This window comes from Papio anubis, chromosome X (genome assembly GCF_008728515.1).
Source record: "Papio anubis isolate 15944 chromosome X, Panubis1.0, whole genome shotgun sequence".
Classification (NCBI taxonomy): domain Eukaryota; kingdom Metazoa; phylum Chordata; class Mammalia; order Primates; family Cercopithecidae; genus Papio; species Papio anubis.
In genome coordinates this window covers 125,698,152-125,716,891 of record NC_044996.1, presented here as the reverse complement: position 1 = coordinate 125,716,891, position 18,740 = coordinate 125,698,152, and the positions used below count along the sequence as shown (strand labels likewise).

At 43.9% G+C, this 18,740-nt stretch overlaps 1 protein-coding gene across 9 annotated transcripts in view; it reads right to left on the bottom strand.

Annotated features, from left to right (window-relative positions):
• The window catches only part of SH3KBP1 (SH3 domain containing kinase binding protein 1), a 355,843-nt gene that overhangs the window by 299,995 nt on the left and 37,108 nt on the right, over nucleotides 1–18,740 (bottom strand). For 8 of the 9 annotated variants that reach the window (XM_017953930.3, XM_021933130.2, XM_021933128.2 and 5 more), the window contains exon 2: nucleotides 3,254–3,411. In XM_017953930.3, the coding sequence (XP_017809419.2) occupies nucleotides 3,254–3,411 (158 nt within the window). The remainder of the gene's footprint in view (nucleotides 1–3,253; nucleotides 3,412–18,740) is intronic. The other variant, XM_021933132.2, reaches the window with a different exon arrangement.

The following is an 18,740-nucleotide window of genomic DNA, read 5'->3' as shown; positions in this document are numbered from 1 at the left end:
CTGCAGTCCCTTCTCCTTCCCAGGCTCCTCCTCTCTCTTTCCCATGGTCCTCCTCTCCTTCCCACGGTCCTCCTCTCCTTCCCACAGTCCTCCATCCTTCCCAGGGCCCTCCTCCCTCTTTCCCACAGTCCTCCTTGCCTTCACACATTCTTCCTTCCTTCCCAGGGTCCTCCTATCTCTTTCCCATGGTCTTTCTCCCCTTCCCACAGTCCTCCTTCCTTCCCAGGGTCCTCCTCTGTCTTTCCCACAGTCTTCCACCCCTTCCCACAGTCCTCCTTCCTTCCCAGGGTCCTGCACCCTCTTTCCCACAGTCCTCCTCGCCTTCCCAAAGTACTCCTTCCTTCCCAGGGTCCTCCTCTCTCTTTCCCATGATCCTTCTCCCCTTCCCACAGTCCTCCTTCCTTCCTAGGGTCCTCCTCCCTCTTTCCCACCGTCCACCTCACCTTCCCACAGTCCTCCTTCCTTCCCAGGGCCCTCCTCTCTCTTCCCCACAGTCCTGCTCACTTTCTCACAATCTTGCTATCCTTCCCACAGTCTTCCCTCCTTCCCAGGGTCTTCTCTCTTTCCCAAAGTCCTCCTCTGTCATTCCTTCCTCCTTCATCTTCACTCTAACAACTGCCCCTTTTATCTGGAAAAACCCTCTTTCCACACTAGAATGCAGCTCAACTTCAGGGATGCTCCTTTCCTAAAACTGGGGTCTTTGTTTGGATATGCAAAAGAACTCCCATTCACACCTCCACAGAGTCGATCTGTGGTGGCCCAGATGCAGCACTTTCCCACTCTTAAAATGGGAGAGAGAGGCTGGATTCAAGTGTAGTCCAGTGCAGGGAAAGCCTATATTCCTACAACTCCAGAAAGCAATGTTTAGTAGCATGTTCCCTACAAAACTCTCCCCAGCCTTTTCACACCAAAGAGAAAAGAAAACAGAAATGCTAGCGGGATCACCCTGAGACAAGATCCTAAAGAAAGACTTAAACAGGTTTCTATTCATTTTAGACTCTGAAAGGATAGTGATTGGAAGTCCAGTGTACATCACACATTTTTCATCAACAACCCCTTGTCATTAAAAAAACCCCTCCCACCCAGCCCTCAGGGCTCCTTTGGTGGGGATCACCTGCTTCTGTGGGCCCAAGGTTCCCCATACTACCTGCCTCCCTGTATCCAAGGCACAGTCCTCTTAAGTATTATCTGGTAACACGGAGACTACAGCAGGGGACCTGGGGACTTCTGCATGCAGGTCTTCCTACTGAGGACAATCCATTCTTCTGAGAACAATCCATTCTTCTCCAGTATGAGATAGAAAGTTTATGGCATGGGGACTTTTAGACCCAGTTAATACTCCCCATGAGGAACAGCCTCCAGGTGATTCTTTTCTACCCAACAATTCAAAGTATTACTTACAACTGTGTGGTAATTTATTAATATGAATGAATTACATTTTTATAATTAACCTGTAAATGACTTCTCCAAAAGGCATAATTTTCAAAACATTACTGAAGAAGTAAGTTTTGTTCAATGCTTCATGGACATAAAAGGGTAAGGTAAAATGATATTGCTCCTATCAAAAAGGCAATATGAGCCGGGCGTGGTAGCTCACATCTGTAATCCCGGCACTTCGAGAGGCTGCAGTGGGCGGATCACTTGAGGTCAGGAGTTTGAGAGTAGCCTGGCCAATATGGTGAAACCCCATCTCTACTAAAAAAAAAATACAAAAATTAGTCAGGCATGGTGGCACGTGCCTGTAATCCCAGCTACTCGGGAGGCTGAGGCACGAGAATCATTTGAACCTGGGAGGTGGAGGTTGCAGTGAGCTGAGATCAAGATCATGCCACTGCACTCCAACCTGGGCAACAGAGCAAAGACTCTGTCTCAAAAAAAAAAAAAAAAAGAAAAAAGGCAATATGAATACAAAGGTGGAAAACATTGCATAATTTGAATTCTATATTCATTCATTCACTTAAAACATTTCATAGGCCGGGCGCTGTGGCTCACGCCTGTAATCCCAGCACTTTGGGAGGCTGAGACTGGCGGATCACGAGGTCAGGAGATTGAGACCACCCTGTCTCTACTAAAAATACAAAAAATTAGCCGGGTGTGGTGGCGGGTGCCTGTAGTCCCAGCTACACGGGAGGCTGAGGCAGGAGAATGGCGTGAACCCGGGAGGCGGAGCTTGCAGTGAGTGGAGATCATGCCACTGCACTCCAGCCTGGGCGACAGAGCGAGACTCCATCTCAAAAAAAAAAAAAAAGGCATTCCATAATTTAGATTCTACATTTATTTATTTGTTTATTTATTTAGAGACAGGGAGTGCTCTGGCATGATCATGGCTCACAGGAGTCTCAACCTCCCGGGCTCAAGTGATCCTCCCACCATAGCCTCCCAAGTAGCTGAGACTACAGGTGCAAACCACCATGCCTGACCAATTTTTTTATTTTATTTTTGTAGAGACAGGGGTCTCCCTATATTGCCCAGGTTGGTCTCAAACTCCTGGGCTCAAGTGACCCTCCTGTCTCAACCCCCCAAAGTGCTGGGATTATAGGCATGAGCCACCATGTCTGGCTGAATTCTACATTTAATTGTTATTTCATTTAAGTGGTCAAAACTGAGTTTTACCTCCATTTTGCAAGGAATAGAAAAAAGTAAAATTATTTTAAACTCCCAAAGCAAATAAACAAGTACATACAACAATTTAACAAGCTTTACTTTTTTTTTTTTTTTTTTTTTTTTTTGAGACAGTCTCGCTCTCTTGCCCAGGCTGGAGTGCAGTGGCACAATGTGGGCTCACTGAAACCTCCACCTCCCGAGATCAAACGATTCTTCTGCCTCAGTCTCCCAAGTAGCTGGGACTACAGGCACATGCCACCACACCTAGCTAATTTTTGTATTTTTTTTTAGTAGAGATGGGGTTTCACCATATTGGCCAGGCTGGTCTCAAACTCCTGATCTCAAGTGATCGGCCCACCTCAGCCTCCCTGAGTGCTGGGATTACAGGCGTGAGCCACTGTGCCCAGCCTTAGCATATTCTAGGAAGTGATACACAGTGGAAAGAGATCATCCTGAGCCTTAAAAAAGCAATTTCAAAACAAGTATCCCAGATACCAAGGGCAAAACTATACATGCTTCTCTTGATATCACAAAGGAGTTCAAGCCATCCCCTAAGAGAGTTCATACAATTCATCCTCAAGCGCCCCCATAGCCTTTGGTCAGCAGAGCCCACACAGGAGACAGGAAAAGGGTTTTGCTTTGTACTCACTCTTACAAAGTTGTCAGGGAACAAACCTCTCCTGCCGTTGATCTGTCCCTCCCACCAGCCTCCATCCTCCTTCCTGATGTTGGTGATGATTTCACCCACGCTGATCGTCAGCTCATCGTCGTGCTGGGCCTGGTAGTCAAACTCCACTATGGCCTCCACTGGAAGGAACAGGGAAAACAAAGTAATTTAGGTCAGATGTTGGAGAAGGCTGACGCCCAGTATCCCTTGAAGGCCAGTAAAGTCACATTAAAGGGACTTCCCCTCTACAAATATTCAAAATAACAGGGCCACACACAGTAACCCAATGTTGGTTAACCTGAAGCCTACAGCACAGAAACCACAAAGTGCTGGTCCGTGGTCAGGCACAGGCAGGGTGGCCTACAGGTCTTGGGGCCAGCAGGCGCTTGAGAGGGGAAGCTGCATGATGACAGCCAGCTAACAACATTTGCCCTACCCAGAGGGTGTCCAGCATTGTCTCCCTGAGCTCAGTGTACAGACAACAGATGTCAGTTTAACTTCTGGCTCTCCCATCCCCCGCCAATACCATGTGATGCTAACCTCTCTGGGTCTCAGTTGTACAAAATGTCAAAGCTAATAATCCCCATCTGATAAAGTTTGGCTGTGTCCCCACCCAAATCTCACCTTGAATTGTAGTTCCCATAATGCCCAAGTGTTGTGGGAGGGACTCGGTGGGAGGTAATTGAACTATGAGGGCAGTTACCCTCATGCTGTTCTTGTGATAGTGAGTTCTCACAAGATCTGATGGTTTTATAAGGGGCTTTTCCCCCTTTTGTTTGGCATTTCTCCTTCCTGCCACCATGTGAAGAAGGATGTGTTTGCTTTCCCTTCTGTCATGATTGTAAGTTTCCTGAGGCCTCCCCAGTCATACTGAACTGGGTCAATTAAACCTCTTTCCTTTATAAATTACCCAATCTTGAATATGTCTTTATTAGCAGCATGAGAACAGACTAATAACACCATCCTACGGAGGTAACACTCATCTTGCAGTGACAACACGTGTAAAGACAGCTGGTATAGAGGGCCCGGCTGGCCAAGCCAATGTCTCAGACTGCCTACATCAAAACCACAACTGCCCTCTCAACAGATGAGCTCTTACACATCAATTCCATGTTACATTGTTCTCCTGATCTACGGCAACCTCTCATACTTGGTAACGAGCAACAGGTAAGAAAGGTGGGTCTTCTCATTGACAAAGTGCCAATGCAAATTAGCAGCATAACCAATCCAAAAATTAGTTAACTTATCCATATATGAATTATGCAATTCATTTAAACTGGGCTTCTCCTCATGACCACCTCAATATGAACCAATTTCATAACCTTTTCCTTTTTTTTTCAGATGGAGTCTCACTCTGTCACCCAGACTGGAGTGTAGTGGTGCAATCTCAGATCACCGCAACTTCCGCCTCCCACGTTCGAGCGATTCTCCTTGAATGCATGCGACCCCACCCAGCTAATTTTTGTATTTTTAGTAGGGACGGGGTTTCACCATGTTGGCTAGGCTGGTCTCGAACTCCTGACCTCAGATGATCCGCCCGCCTCGGCCTCCCAAAGTGCTGGGATTACAGGCGTGAGCCACCGTGCCCGGCCACCTTTTCCTTTTTTATTTGCAGATCCATATCAATGAATGAATGAATGAATGAATGGCAAATGAATGAATACAAGGATAGCAAAAATTAGATAAAACCCCAAGTGGTGAATTAGCAATTCAGAAATTATGATAAAATAATGGAAGAGGGAAAGTTAAATGAGCTCTGTAAAGCATGCATATACTAAAATTAACTCAAAATAGATCACAGACCTAAGTGTAAGAGGTAAAATTGTAAAACTTTTTATAAGAATGGATAGGAGAAAATCTTAATGACCTTAGGTTTGGCAAAGATTTCTTAAATAGGAGACAAAAAGTATAAATGAGTTAAAAACAACAACAACAAACTTCAATAAACTGAGATAGGTTTTCAAGGAAAAACACTGGTAGGTGAGTGGGTGCCCATCACATGGGCTTTGCATATCCATTTGGGATACATTCCCAAAGCACTTCCGGTTCCAAACATCCTATCCACCCAAGTTGGTGTGCTCTGTCTGTCCACTCATAACATCTGCTAAACCAGACAGTTCATAAGCAACTCGAAGTGGAAATTCCTTTCCTATATCATTTTTGTATTCCAAAGTTAGCTGGCTGACTTTACTGCATAAATCTGCCCAGGATGAAGTTGCGTTGTGAACCATTCTTATCACTTATTAACAGAAAGGAGGAGTGGAAGAACATGAACAAGGCAACCTTTGCAGATTTCTCTGTGTTCCTGACAATACGCAGGCATGAACACTCTAACTTTATGGTATCATGCTACGCCCCTAACCCCAGCAGTTAAAATGAGCCATCATAACAATTGAAACAGGTCAATTAAAACACAGCTTTCCTCAGATCGCCTAGATAGTGATCTATTAAACCTTTGCCAGCTCACATCTGTAATCCCAACACTTTGGGAGGCCAAGGTGGGAGGATCACTTGAGGCCAGGAGTTCGAGCCCAGTCTGGGCAACATAGCAAGACCCCATCTCTACAAAAGAAATTTTAAAATTAGCCAGGCGTGGTGACACGCACCTGTAGTCCCAGCAACTGGGGAGGGTAAGGCAGAAGGATGGCTTGAGCCCAGGGGTTTGAGGCTGCAGTGAGCCATGACTGCACCACTGCACTCCAGCCTGGGTGACAGAGTGAGACCCTGACTCAAAAACAAACAAAAAAGCTTTGCTATAGAAACTGAGATTACAGTAACCACTGTTCATGTGCCAGATACTTTTTCCTACACTATCTCACTTAACCCTCCCAACATTCTGATGCCTATCTTCCCAGTTAAAGAGCCTAAAGCTCAGCAAAGAAGCTAAGCTTATTTTCTGACCTAGTGCTCTCCAGTGGGATGTGTTTGCTTCAAGCATCCATTGAGACGATGGGAGAAAAAAATTACAATTCTATTCATTTTGTTTTAACTTTTAAAAAGTAATAATTCAACTTATCTATTGTTCCATTGACAGAATGGCACAGGCTCCTTCACCTAGCCTCCAGGACACACAGTCAGGGATCCTTCAAGGGGCAGGAAGCAGCCAGAGGGACAGTGGAACCAAGGAGTACCACCAGAGCAAGCACCAGCATTCTATATGATGCTAACTTCTCTAGGTCTCAGGTGTATGTCAAAGCTAATAATTCTCATCTGATATGGTTTGACTGTGCCCCACCATGGGGTGCCCTGCAGTTCTCTGGTGCCTCCTGGGAAAGCCTCCTTATGGCTATGACCCCTTCTTGCTGAAATCACCCTCACAAAGTGGGTCAGCTGCTTGAAAAGATTTGTGTAAAGAAAGTAGGAGCTGTAGACAACATGAGGCCAAGTGCCAAGAAAATGGTAGAGCTGGCCAGGCGCAATGGCTCATGCCTGTAATCCCAGCACTTTGGGAGGCCAAGGTCAGGAGTTTGAGACCAGCCTAGCCAACATGGTGAAGCCCCATCTCTACTAAACATACAAAAATTAGCCGGACTTGGTGGCGGGTGCTTGTAATCCTAGCTACCCCAGAAGCTGAGGCAGGAGAATCGCTTGAAACCAGAAGGTGGAGGTTACGGTGAGCCAAGATTGTGCCACTGTACTCCAGCCTGGGTGAAAGAGCAAAACTCTATCAAAAAAAAAAAAAAAAAAAAGGAAGGAAGGAAGGAAAGAAGGAAGGAAGAAAAAATAATAGAGGTGTCACTTCAGCTTCTGCTGGGAGCTCTTTGCCCGCCACATGGGGAAGACACATCAGATCTTATGGGGAGATGGCCCCCAAACTTTCAGTTATCAAGATCATTTGTAATATGGGTTTCCTTCCACCCTTGACATTGGTGTGGAACCATCAGGATTAGCAAGATATTTTAAAACTATATACCTGAATCATGAAGAAAATGTCTTCATTTTTCCACCAATGTCTAAAGGCATACAATACTCAATTGTATGTGTTTCAAAAGTTTGTTAAGCCTAATAATAACAGTGTAAGAGCTTCTCTGGGGTTTTCTTGATCTTCAATTAGTACAGTAATATATGTATACAATCTATACATAATTAAGAAGATACTAAAAAAAGATGTTTTGTTTTGAGACAGGGTCTGGCTCTGTTGCCCAGGCTAGAGTACAGTGGCACCATCTCAGCTCACTGCAACCTCCGTCTCCCAGGCTCAAGTGTTCCTCCCACCTTAGCCTTCCAAGTAGCTGGGACTACAGGTGCATACCACCACACCCAGCTAATTTTTGTATTTTTTGTAGAGACAGGATTTCACTGTGTTGGTCAGACTGACTTCAAATGTTCCTGCCTGTCTTGGCCTCTCAAAGTGCTGGGATTACAGGCGTGAGCGACCACCCCGGCCACTGCCCTCTCTTTAAACTTAAGTAATCATGTACAGCCTCCTGGCCTTCTGGCCACAGCTGGGCCCTGACTGCCTCCACATCACCTTCTAAGCTCTTCTAGACCCAAGACCTCCCTGGCCCCTGCCACTGAAGCAATCCCAAGCTGTGTCTTGTCTTCCCCGTGAGCCCCTGAATGCCTTCTGGGTATGGATCACCCTTAGTTCTGCTGGGGCCCCTATAAGGATCCATGACATGCAGTAGGTGCTCAATAAAGACTTGATCAACTGACCGCTCAGGTTGCATTTTATGATGATAGACCGTTCCCAGCCCAACAAAGGTGCTACTAAAATGTCAAGTGTCAATCACATTTTGCAAATTGAGTCATATTCTTCCGTGCACTAAGGGAGCTTGCTATTTAAAAGATCCTGTGGTTAATTCTTTTGTAACATGAATAATTACTTCCTGCTTTACCTTTCCTGTCAAGATGAATTTTTTTTTTACATATCAGGTTTCTCTAAGAAGAGGAAACCTGTGGCTTTGTTAAGAGCTTATAAATCATGAGGATATGTCTCTCCTACCCACTCTAAGGGCTCTTTCCAGGGCCCTCTGCAAGCCTCTGAGAGGTTCAGAACTTTGCTGTCCAATACAGTGTCACTGCAAATGTGGCTAATGACTACTTGGAATGTGGCTAGTCTGAACTGACATGTGCTATAAGATACATCCCAAGTTCCAAAGACTTGTTTAGAAAAAAATAATGTGAAATAGCTCATTATTTTCATATCAACTGCATGTTGAAGTGATGTTTTAGATCTGCTGGGTTAAATAAATATATTATTCAAATTAATTTTACCTTTTAAAAATGTTATTACTGTGACTACTAGAACATTTAAAATGACATGTGGCTTGTATCATGTCCCTATAGAACAAAATGGTTTAGGATGATACTTGGCAAACAGGTGGTGAAGATCTTGGATGATACAAACACAACCAAAATTATATCACAAGAGCCCAGAAGAAAGTCTGTGCCCTCAAAATCCATTTCCTTGCCTTCAAGAGGCTGCAGGTAACTGCAGGAAGGATGAAACATTACCTAAGATTTTTTTTAAGTGGTACCCTTTGAGAAATTACCTCTGGGCATGAGCAGAAAATTAAAGCATTAAGCTAAATAAAATACATCAGAGGTGTAATTAGGGTCACAGTAAACGAAATCCCATAATTAAAGACACCATAAATTACAAAACTTAAGAACATCTCCCCATCAGAAAAATACCACCCTCCAGCTGTCTGCTGTGCCAAAAGCCAGCCTCCACAAGTTTGCTATACCTACAGTCACTGCAAAAACCAATGCTACAGTTAACCCCATGTTACAAAAAGATAGAGCCAGGGGAGATAAGAGATCTGCTTAGAAACGCAAAACACTTCACCCTCCCCTATCTCTACCTTCAAACTTGCTGGAATGTCTCCTCCCTCAAAGATGAAATGGGTGGTTTTTAACTGTGGGTTGGCTAAGCCAGCTGCCTAGCAGCTTCTCAGGGCCAGTTTCTCACAGTGGCGGAGGTGGTGGTGGTGGTATATCCGTGGCCCTGTTCTGTGACCCAGTCCCTCCCTACCTCCCTCTGCTCACTGTCCTTCCTCTCTCCTAGGACCAGTTCACCTTGCTATAATTTCACACTGACTTACCCCAACCAGACTGCAACCTTCATCCGGGAAAAGCCCTTATCTTTGCCAGGATTCTAAATCCCTCACCTGGCATCCTGTCTGCTTCAATAAATATTTGAATAAACCAGAAAGCATGAAGGAGAATGAAAGTTTCCAATTAATTTCCTCTGCTGTACACACATATACACAATGTCGCAGAGGTCTCAGTGCCATAAGCTTTAATCATTTCAAAAGTAGAAATGTTACACACTTACTGCTTTTGCACTTATTCTGTTCTGTGAGTTCTGAAGAATAAATTTTTAATTTTAGTGTTTTGTTTTAGTCTTCTGAAGAGCATAGAAAATCAAGAAGTAATTTTTTGCCAAAAAAGACTTCACCAAAAAAGATCATGAGTGCTGAGCATTAGAGATGGAAAGAACATCAGATATCATCGTGTCTATTTTTTTTTTTTCTGAATTTTACAGATGAGGAACTGAGTCCTAGAAGGTTCCATGACTTAGGCCTAGAGAGATTGAGAGGTTAATAATGGCAGCATCAAGCCCGGGGCTACGCTCTCCTAAATTACCGTCCACTGGAGAGAAGGAAGGATCTAAAAGAGAAAGCAGAGAAACCTAAGACCAGTGAGATACAGACTTTCAAACCATTGATGCGGGCAGAGGGGGTCTCTTTTTTTCTTTCATGTATAACATAGTTTCCAAAATACCCAGAAAAAGTTACACCAGTCAGGAACATATTTAAAAACCTATGTTCAACTCTAAAAAGACAGAAAACCGATCAGTGGCTGCCTAGGGCTGGGGATGGGAATGGGGATGGACTGCAGATGGGTATGAAGAATCTTTTTGGGGTGACGGAAATATTCTCAAATTAAACTGTGGTGAGAGTTACAGGATGCTGTAAATTTACTTGAAAAGTATTAAACTGTACACTTAAAATGGGTGAAATTTTATACCTCAATACAGCTCTTACAAATAAAAATTGGCCAAGCTCACTGGCTCACGCATGTAATCCCAACACTTCGAGAGGTCGAGGCGGGCAGATCACAAGGTCAGGAGTTCAAGACCAGTCTGACCAACATGGTGAAACCCTGTCTCTACTAAAAATACAAACATTAGCTGGGTGTGGTGGCACGTGCCTGTAATCCCAGCTATTCAGGAGGCTGAGGCAGGAGAATAGCTTGAACCCGGGAGGCGGAGGTTGCAGTGAGTTGAGATCATGCCACTGCACTCCAGCCTAGGCAACAGAGCAAGAATCTGTCTCTAATAATAATAATAATAATAATAATAATACAATTAAAATTAAAAGTCTACACAATATATATTTAAGAATTTATTATTGTAGATTTTCAGTCATTGGGGTGGTAGACTGTGTTTGTGCCCTAGCGGGAGAACACTCCCCATGTAGGGAGGGGAACTATTTGGGGGAACTTCCCCTCCACGATGAGATAGTTTGATGGGACTGTCCATCAACATGCCCTGCCCTCTGCCAGCCAATGTATGGCATAGGACCCAACTGTGATCAAAGCAATGTGACAAACACTGGAGATGGCTGGAGCAGATTCCCCCACCAGGACTCTCAGAAGTGAGATCCCTGAAGCTGCCCAGTTGCCATCTTTCTGAGACCTGATCCTCTAGCTTCTGCTTCTACCCTATAAACCACCCCAATGCCTTCTGATAAATCCTTTTTGCTACCTTAGTTAAGGAAGAGTTGGTTTCTTTTACTTAAAACCAGAGAACCATGACAGATATTCATGCATCAACTTTTTTTTTTTTTTTTTGAGACGGAGTCTTGCTCTTGTCCCCCAGGCTGAAGTGCAAGGGCGTGATCTCAGCTCACTGCAACCTCCACCTGCTGTGTTCAAGCAATTCTCTTGCCTCAGCCTCCCGAGTAGCTGGGATTACAGGCGCCTGCCACCACGCCTGGCTAATTTTTATATTTTTTAGTAGAGACGGGGTTTCACCATGTTGGTCAGGTTGGTCTCAAACTCCTGACCTCAGGTGATCTACCCACTCTGGCCTCCCAAAGTGCTGGGATGACAGGCGTGAGCCATCATGCCCAGCCATGCATCAACTTTACATACACACAGACTCTTCTCTACGCAAGTCTGCACAAGACCAAGTTTTCACCATTCAGTGCCTTCCCATTAGTGTCAGGGCTAAAGGGTTTGGGGGCCTGAATTTCCCAGGTGAAGGCCACAGGTACTGTGGGGATCTCTGTGTACAATAAAGCTGACCTAACATACCAGCCACGTTTTCCTTTTGGTGTCTTCACAAACACACCACTAAGGGACACCAACTCAACAAGCAGGAAATTTCCATGACCTGCATCTTAAAAACTGAACATCAGCTTCCCCAACAAAGACAGGCTCAGAACACGGACCCCAGTAACAGACAGTCCCTGGACCCAAACTCTCTCCCTGGGCAGCAGCACACCTGTGGCTGGATGGCCTCTGGCAGGGTTCAACGATGTCTGTAGCAGGCACAGTAGCAGCTCAAAGAATTGGGCAGCAGCAGGGAAGGCGGAAAAGAGATGAATCAAGAAAGAAGAGAAAAAAACAACCCGACTGTGTGAGAGGAAAGAAAGGCCCACCATTGCCTGCCTCAGACACTATTAAGGATACTCTTGTCACTTGCTGCTTTCCACGACGGCCCAAGGAACCTGAGTCTCCCAGCCCATCTCTCCTCTCTTGTCACCTCTAAGCATGAGGTGTAGGAGAAAGCCCCAGCAGGCTTGGGAGCAAATTCCAGCTTAGACATTCACTGGTTATGTGACGTGGAGTGAGACTCTTAGCTCAAACCCACTTTCTTTGTGTTTAAAATCGGAAGATGATCTGTGGCAAGGGTGAGAGGTGATATCTGTAAACTGTATACAGAAGCTGCTCCATTAATGCCAGATGCTAGTCTTGCAGGCCATTATCACAGTATGCTGTGAGGGTTTCCCCCACATGCCCTCCCTACACACACCCTGGAACGGGAGCCCTTAAAGGGCAGATCTGAGCATCCTCTCCTCCTCAACTGGTGTCTGGCACATAGTAGGTGCTCAATAAATGTTGGTGACTGAGTGTGCCATACGACACCAGGAGTGTCCTGAGAAAGTACTGACCTCAAACTATACCTTACCATTCAACGCAAAGAAATGCAGTCACAAATGTGAGCCTTGTTATTTAACTTGAAGGCTAGAGAAAGCTGATGATTAACACGACCAGTTGGCCACAAAACAAGTATATGCCACTGGTCCAGGCCTCTCAAGTTACTGTGATCAGCCTTGATTTCACTCTTACCTCCACCACAACCAATGCCTCTGATAGCAAAGGGGCATTCAATCAAAGATCAGAATGAGATGCAGGGCCTGGATGGGAAAGCATTCACAAAACCTGAGGGCCTTGAATCCTCCACCACTTGCCTTCTGAAGCCTCTGTCTCACTAGGGGCTGTCCCTGGAACAAAAGCTCAAGGAGCAAAAACAAAGAGTTATCAAACACTTCCTGACTGAAATTAACCTTTGCAAACCTAACACACAGCCCTTTTAAGAATATGCATTAGAGGCCGGGCGCAGTGGCTCACGCCTGTAATCCCAGCACTTTGGGATGCCGAGGCGGGCAAATCACAAGGTCAGGAGTTCAAGACCAGCCTGGCCAAGATGGTGAAACCCTGTCTCTGTTATAAATACAAAAAAATTAGCCGGGCGTGGTGGCGGGAGCCTGTATTCCCAGCTACTCAGGAAGCTGAGGCAGAGAATTGCTTGAACCCAGGAGGCGGAGGTTGCAGTGAGTCAAGATGGCACCACTGCACTCCAGCCTGGGCGAAAGAGTAAGACTCCATCTCAAAAAAAACAAAAAAAAAAAAAAAAAAGAAAGAATATGCATTACATAGACTGGACAAAAATAACTTGACCAGAAGAAGACTTTTTAAGTGAAAAAGAAAGAACAGAGAAAGTGGGCAGGTGACTTTGCAGGTTAAAAAACAGGCCGGGCGCGGTGGCTCAAGCCTGTAAATCCAGCACTTTGGGAGGCTGAGACGGGCGGATCACGAGGTCAGGAGATCGAGACCAACCTGGCTAACACGGTGAAACCCTGTCTCTACTAAAAATACAAAAAATTAGCTGGGCATGGTGGCGGGCGCCTGTAGTCCTAGCTACTAGGGAGGCTGAGGCAGGAAAATGGCGTGAACCTGGGAGGCAGAGCTTGCAGTGAGCCGAGATCTCGCCACTATACTCCAGCCTGGATGACAGAGCAAGACTCCGTCTCAAAACAAACAAACAAACAACAACAGAAAAAAAAGCTGGTAAAAAATAAAGAAAACAGGTTAAAGCTGGATAAGCCTGTGTAGAGAATGGTTCTATACAACAATCATGGAGGGGAAAAAAATCAGTGGAATCTTAGAAAACCATTTTTTTTTTTCTTGACACAGAGTCTTGCTCTGTTGCCCAGGCTGGAGTGCAGTGGCGCCATCTCAGCTAACTGCAACCTCCGCCTCCCAGGTTCAAGTGATTCTCCTACCTTGGCCTCCTGCGTAGCTGGGATTACAGGCGTGTGCCACCATGCCCAGCTAATTTTTGTACTTTTAGTAGAGATGGGGTTTCGCCATGTTGGCCAGGCTGGTCTAGAACTCCTGGTATCAAGTAATCCACCCACCTCAGCTTCCCAAAGTGTTGGGATTACAGGGGTGAGCCACTGTGCCCAGCCCGATATTCTTATTTAATTTCTAGAGCCTCCAATTAATTTCTATCATTCTACTTTTTTTTCAGGTAGTGTTACATGAAATCTCAGAAAACCACATTTTTTAAATGGACTTAATTGTAGTCTCCTGAGCTACTAGGCACAACTGTTTATGAAGTAATATTCTTTTCTTGTTTTGAGTCGGAGTCTCACTCTGTCGCCCAGGCTGGAGTGCAGTGGCATGATCTAGGCTCCCTGCAACCTCCAGGTTCAAGCAATTCTCCTGCCTCGGCCTCCTGAGTAGCTAGAATTACAGTCACGCACCACCACACCCAGCTAAATTTTTTTTTTTTTAAGTAGAGATGGGGTTTTATCATGTTGGCCAGGCTGGTCTCAAACTCCTGACCTCAAGTGATCGGCCAGCCTCAGCTTCCCAACGTGCTGGGATTACAGGCATGAGCCACCACATCTGGCCAGAAAAAATTTAATAAAAAGTCTGCTTAGTCAAAATAGTTTAGCCACTTAAAGAAGATATAACCTTTTTTTGTGCATGGAGAAGAAAGTATGCTGCTTTATATAAATATTTGACAGTGTTACATAATAAAATGGCTTGAGAATGAGTAGAGATTTTCCTGACTTTATAATGATAGCCTAGTTCTCAGATTCAAAAAACACCCAGACAAGTGTCTGATTAGAAAAGAGATCCCCTATTTTTCTCAGTGAGAAGATTCAAAAGGTTGTGGGCTAACCTGAATACGTAAACCTCAAAACAGAAGAAGAAACAGTCAAGTGTCTGCTTATTCTATGTATTAATGTAATTACAGATTATGTGAAACAAAATAATTAGAAAACATCGCTCCCCACCCCCTAACACTCTCTCGTTTCATGAAACAATTTTATTATGGATAAGGTATCTGAAGGATTTGCTTGAACTATTTTATTCAAAATAAATTCATAGAGTCCTTATGGTACAGGATACTTTGTAAGGACTGTAATGGAAAGCAACTCCTGCTTGTCTTGAGGATAGGATAGTAAGGCGGGGCAGGCCGGCTTTATACTTGGACATGTTACATGAAAGAAGAAAAGCAAAAGCCTTCCTGTTGATTTCAGTGTGGCTAAGCTGAATCAGCCGTAAGAGGCAGGGACCAAGTCAAAAGGAGGGAAGAACGATTCCACAGAAAAATGTGGTTGGTCAGCATGGTTGGAAGTGGGCAAGGGCTGAGTCACTCACTGCATGGCCTTCTGTTAAGAAACATACTTTCTCATAAGAGAGATAGCAGACAGTGAGGTACGTGAGAGGAAACCACAGTGAATCTTCACTGCTTCCCCACTCCCCCACCCCCAGCAGATTTAATGTCCCATTTCAGGCTTCATTTATACTCCCAGGTGTAGTAATCCTGCTACCGCGAGCCCCTAGAAGGCAAAAGGGATGTGTAAAATGGAAGCTGATGGGCCTCCTGAAAGAAAAGTCATATGCCCAATGCATCTTCCCTCAAGTGCTTGACTGAGTGCTTGGCCCATCCGGCACTCAAGAAATGCTTGTTGTCGAGTGGCGAGAAACTTGCAAGGATGATTTCGACAAGAAGCTGAGAATCTGAGAAGATGAGATCTGAGACAAATGCACAGGGATAAAAGCAGAAGATAACAGCAAAATAACAGTTCTTCAAAGCAGTCTAGAATTTCAAACTGTCGTAAGTATAACTACTTTAAGCTCCCAGACATCTAATCTGGAGATACCATCTAGCATATTTGCAACACCATAATGTGCAGGTTATTAGGGAGGGTGCATTTAATGGTTTCATCCTAAGTTTCACCAATGATGTCACATAGTAACTGTGAGTCTATCAAGACAGTAACTACCAACGTTTGTAAGTCATTTGGATTGGCACTTTTTAATATTGAACAATAATTTGAACTAAAAGTTGCTAGTCAAGTATCTACTCCACAAATGTTTTCTTAATCAACTACATGTAAATACTTTGTTGCAGTATCAGGAAGCCACTTAGTAAGTAAGTGTCTATATAGAGTAACACAAAAAAGAAGTAAAGTTAAAACCCAACATTCGCTTTCCTTTGAAGGTTATAGCTTAAAGTTGGAAAAAGAGAATAAGACCTAAATAAACTGGATTGGGTTTAAAATTTTTGAAACCTTTCCCAAAACTGAAATATTAGTTAATGAAAATAAGTAAATAAAATTAAAAAGATAAACAGCCTCACACCAAAAGACTCCTAAGAATAATGATCTATGAAGAGCAATGTATACATTTTTTTCTGAAATAATCACATTCAGTCTCCAAATACCGTTTTTCACAAAAAGGAAGCCAGCTACCCTTAGAGAAATGGCTGATTCCATTTCTGGGGCAGGAAAGGTGATAAGCCTGGACCATCTTGTCACACCAAGAAAGCAAAGAGGCCAGCAAACACTACTAGGGTCATGTCAAAACAACTCAGAAGTGAACCTGAAGAGGCTTCCACTGGCCACAAATAGGGCAACATGAGCATGATTAACAATAACTGCCTTGAAACAGCATTGAAAGCGCACTGAAACAATAACTGCATTAGTAACAATACCTGGATTGAAAGACATCAAATTAATTCGATGTCTCATATGTTATGTGATATATCTTTCACAGTGATACTTTTAAAAAATCATTGGCCACCTTTGGAAGATGCTAGGGAGCCGACTCATTGTTTTGAAAACTGGTAAATTTTAAAAAAGAATCAAACATTTGTCCTACCTTTCCTATATGAATTCAAGATAACCAAATGGTTGATGAGAAATTTCTCTGTATAGGAATATTCTGGCTAACAAAATGAAGAAGGAATGAGAGAATTGGACAATCAACATTTTGCAACCTCTAATGCAATCAAGAACCTGAGCAATGGTCACCAGCAGCTGTGGATATTTATTTATTTATTTATTTATTTATTTATTTATTTATTTATTGAGACAGGGTCTCACTCTGTCACGTGGGCTGGAGTGCAGTGGCATGGTCATGGCTCACTAGAGCCTGGATCTCCTGGGCTCAAGTGATCCTCCTGCCTCATCCTCTCAAGTAGATGGGACTACAGGCATGAGCCACTGTATCCAGCTTTTTTTTTTAAATTTCTTTTAAATTTCATGGCTAATTTTTAAAAGTTTTTGTTCAGAGATTAGAGTCTCACTATGTTGCTCAGGCTGGTCTCGAACTCCTGGGCTCAAATGATCCTTTGGCATCAGTGTCCCAAAGTGGTGGGATTACAGGCATGAGCCACTGTGCCTGGCCAGCTGTGGACATTACAAAAAAAGAGACAACCAGGCATCTGGAGCCTCATGATGGAAGTGTGTGTCACCACTGGTAAAATATTCTTGCCAACAAACTGAACCTGAATCAGATCAAGCCTCTGGATTTACCACCAGTCTACAGGGGACAAAGAATGTCCGAAAATATGTTAAACGGCACTCTAAGGAGGCAATCCGCAAAATCCAGGCTGTAGGATTGTAGGCAAATGACTTAGTTTCTTCAACAACACCAACAAAAGCAAGGAAAAAGAGATGACAGAACCTAGATTAAACCAGACTCAGAGGCCAGGTGTGGTAGCTCATGCCTGTAATCCCAGCACTTCGGGAGGCTGAGGTGGGTGGATCACTTGAGGTCAGGAGTTTGAGACCAGCCTGGCCAACATGGGAAAACCCTGTCTTCGCAAAATATACAAAAATTAGCTAGGCGTGGTGTCACCTGCCTGTAATCCCAGCTACTTAGGAGGCTGAGGCAGGAGAATCACTTGAACCCAGGAAGTGGAGGTTGCAGTTGCAGTGAGCTGAGACCGCCACTGCACTCCAGCCTGGGTGGCAGAGTGGGGAAAAAAAAAAAAAAAAAAGCAGACTCAGAGACAACCAACCAATTAGAAAGTACAGACTTTACAAATCCTGATTCAAACACCTTTTAAAATATTTTAACTACATGTAAAAATCGGATATTTGAACTAAATTTCTGATGATAAGGAAACATTGTTAGTTGTATATGTGTAAAAATGATTGTTTTCAAAAGAGTCCTTATCTTTACAAAATATATGCTGAAACACTTCCTGATTGTTAAAATGCTCTACATGTGCAAGTAGAATAATGTCCCACACTGAACTGAAAACATGCAAATCTTTATGCTGGCGTAACTCTAGCTGGTGTAATCACTATTTCACAAATGATTCAGCTGACCATGCTGGGCACAGCAATGCACCTGGAAAGGAAGATGGGGGTTTTAAAGGCAACAAAATATTAAAGTATGTGTGTATTATATATGCATGTATGTTTCAATGTTTGAATTTTTTATAAAGGGTACTGGGCATCTATAATTTTTTTTTTCTTTTAGAGACAGAGTCTTGCTCTGTCTCCCACGTTGGAGTGCAGAGGTGCGATCTCAGCTCACTGCAACCTCCACCCCTGGGTTCAAGTGATTCTCATGTCTCAGCCTACTGCATAGTTGGGATTATAGGCATGTGCCACCATGCCTGGCTAATTTTTGTTATTTTTAGTAGAGAAGGGGTTTTACCATATTGGCCAGACTGGTCCCGAACTCCTGAACTCAAGTGATCTGCCTGCCTCGACCTCCCAAAGTACTGGGATATATAAGCTACTTTAAAAATATATATAAGTTACTTTTAAAATGAGCAAGTAGCACAATCAAAAGTGTGTTCTACACATCTATGAGTGTGGACCTTGGACAAGGCCACCTCTGCCAACATTCTGAATTTGAATTTCTTGAGATGTGTTTTACATAAGGAAGACTGTTGTTTGGGTTGTTTAGGTGTAAA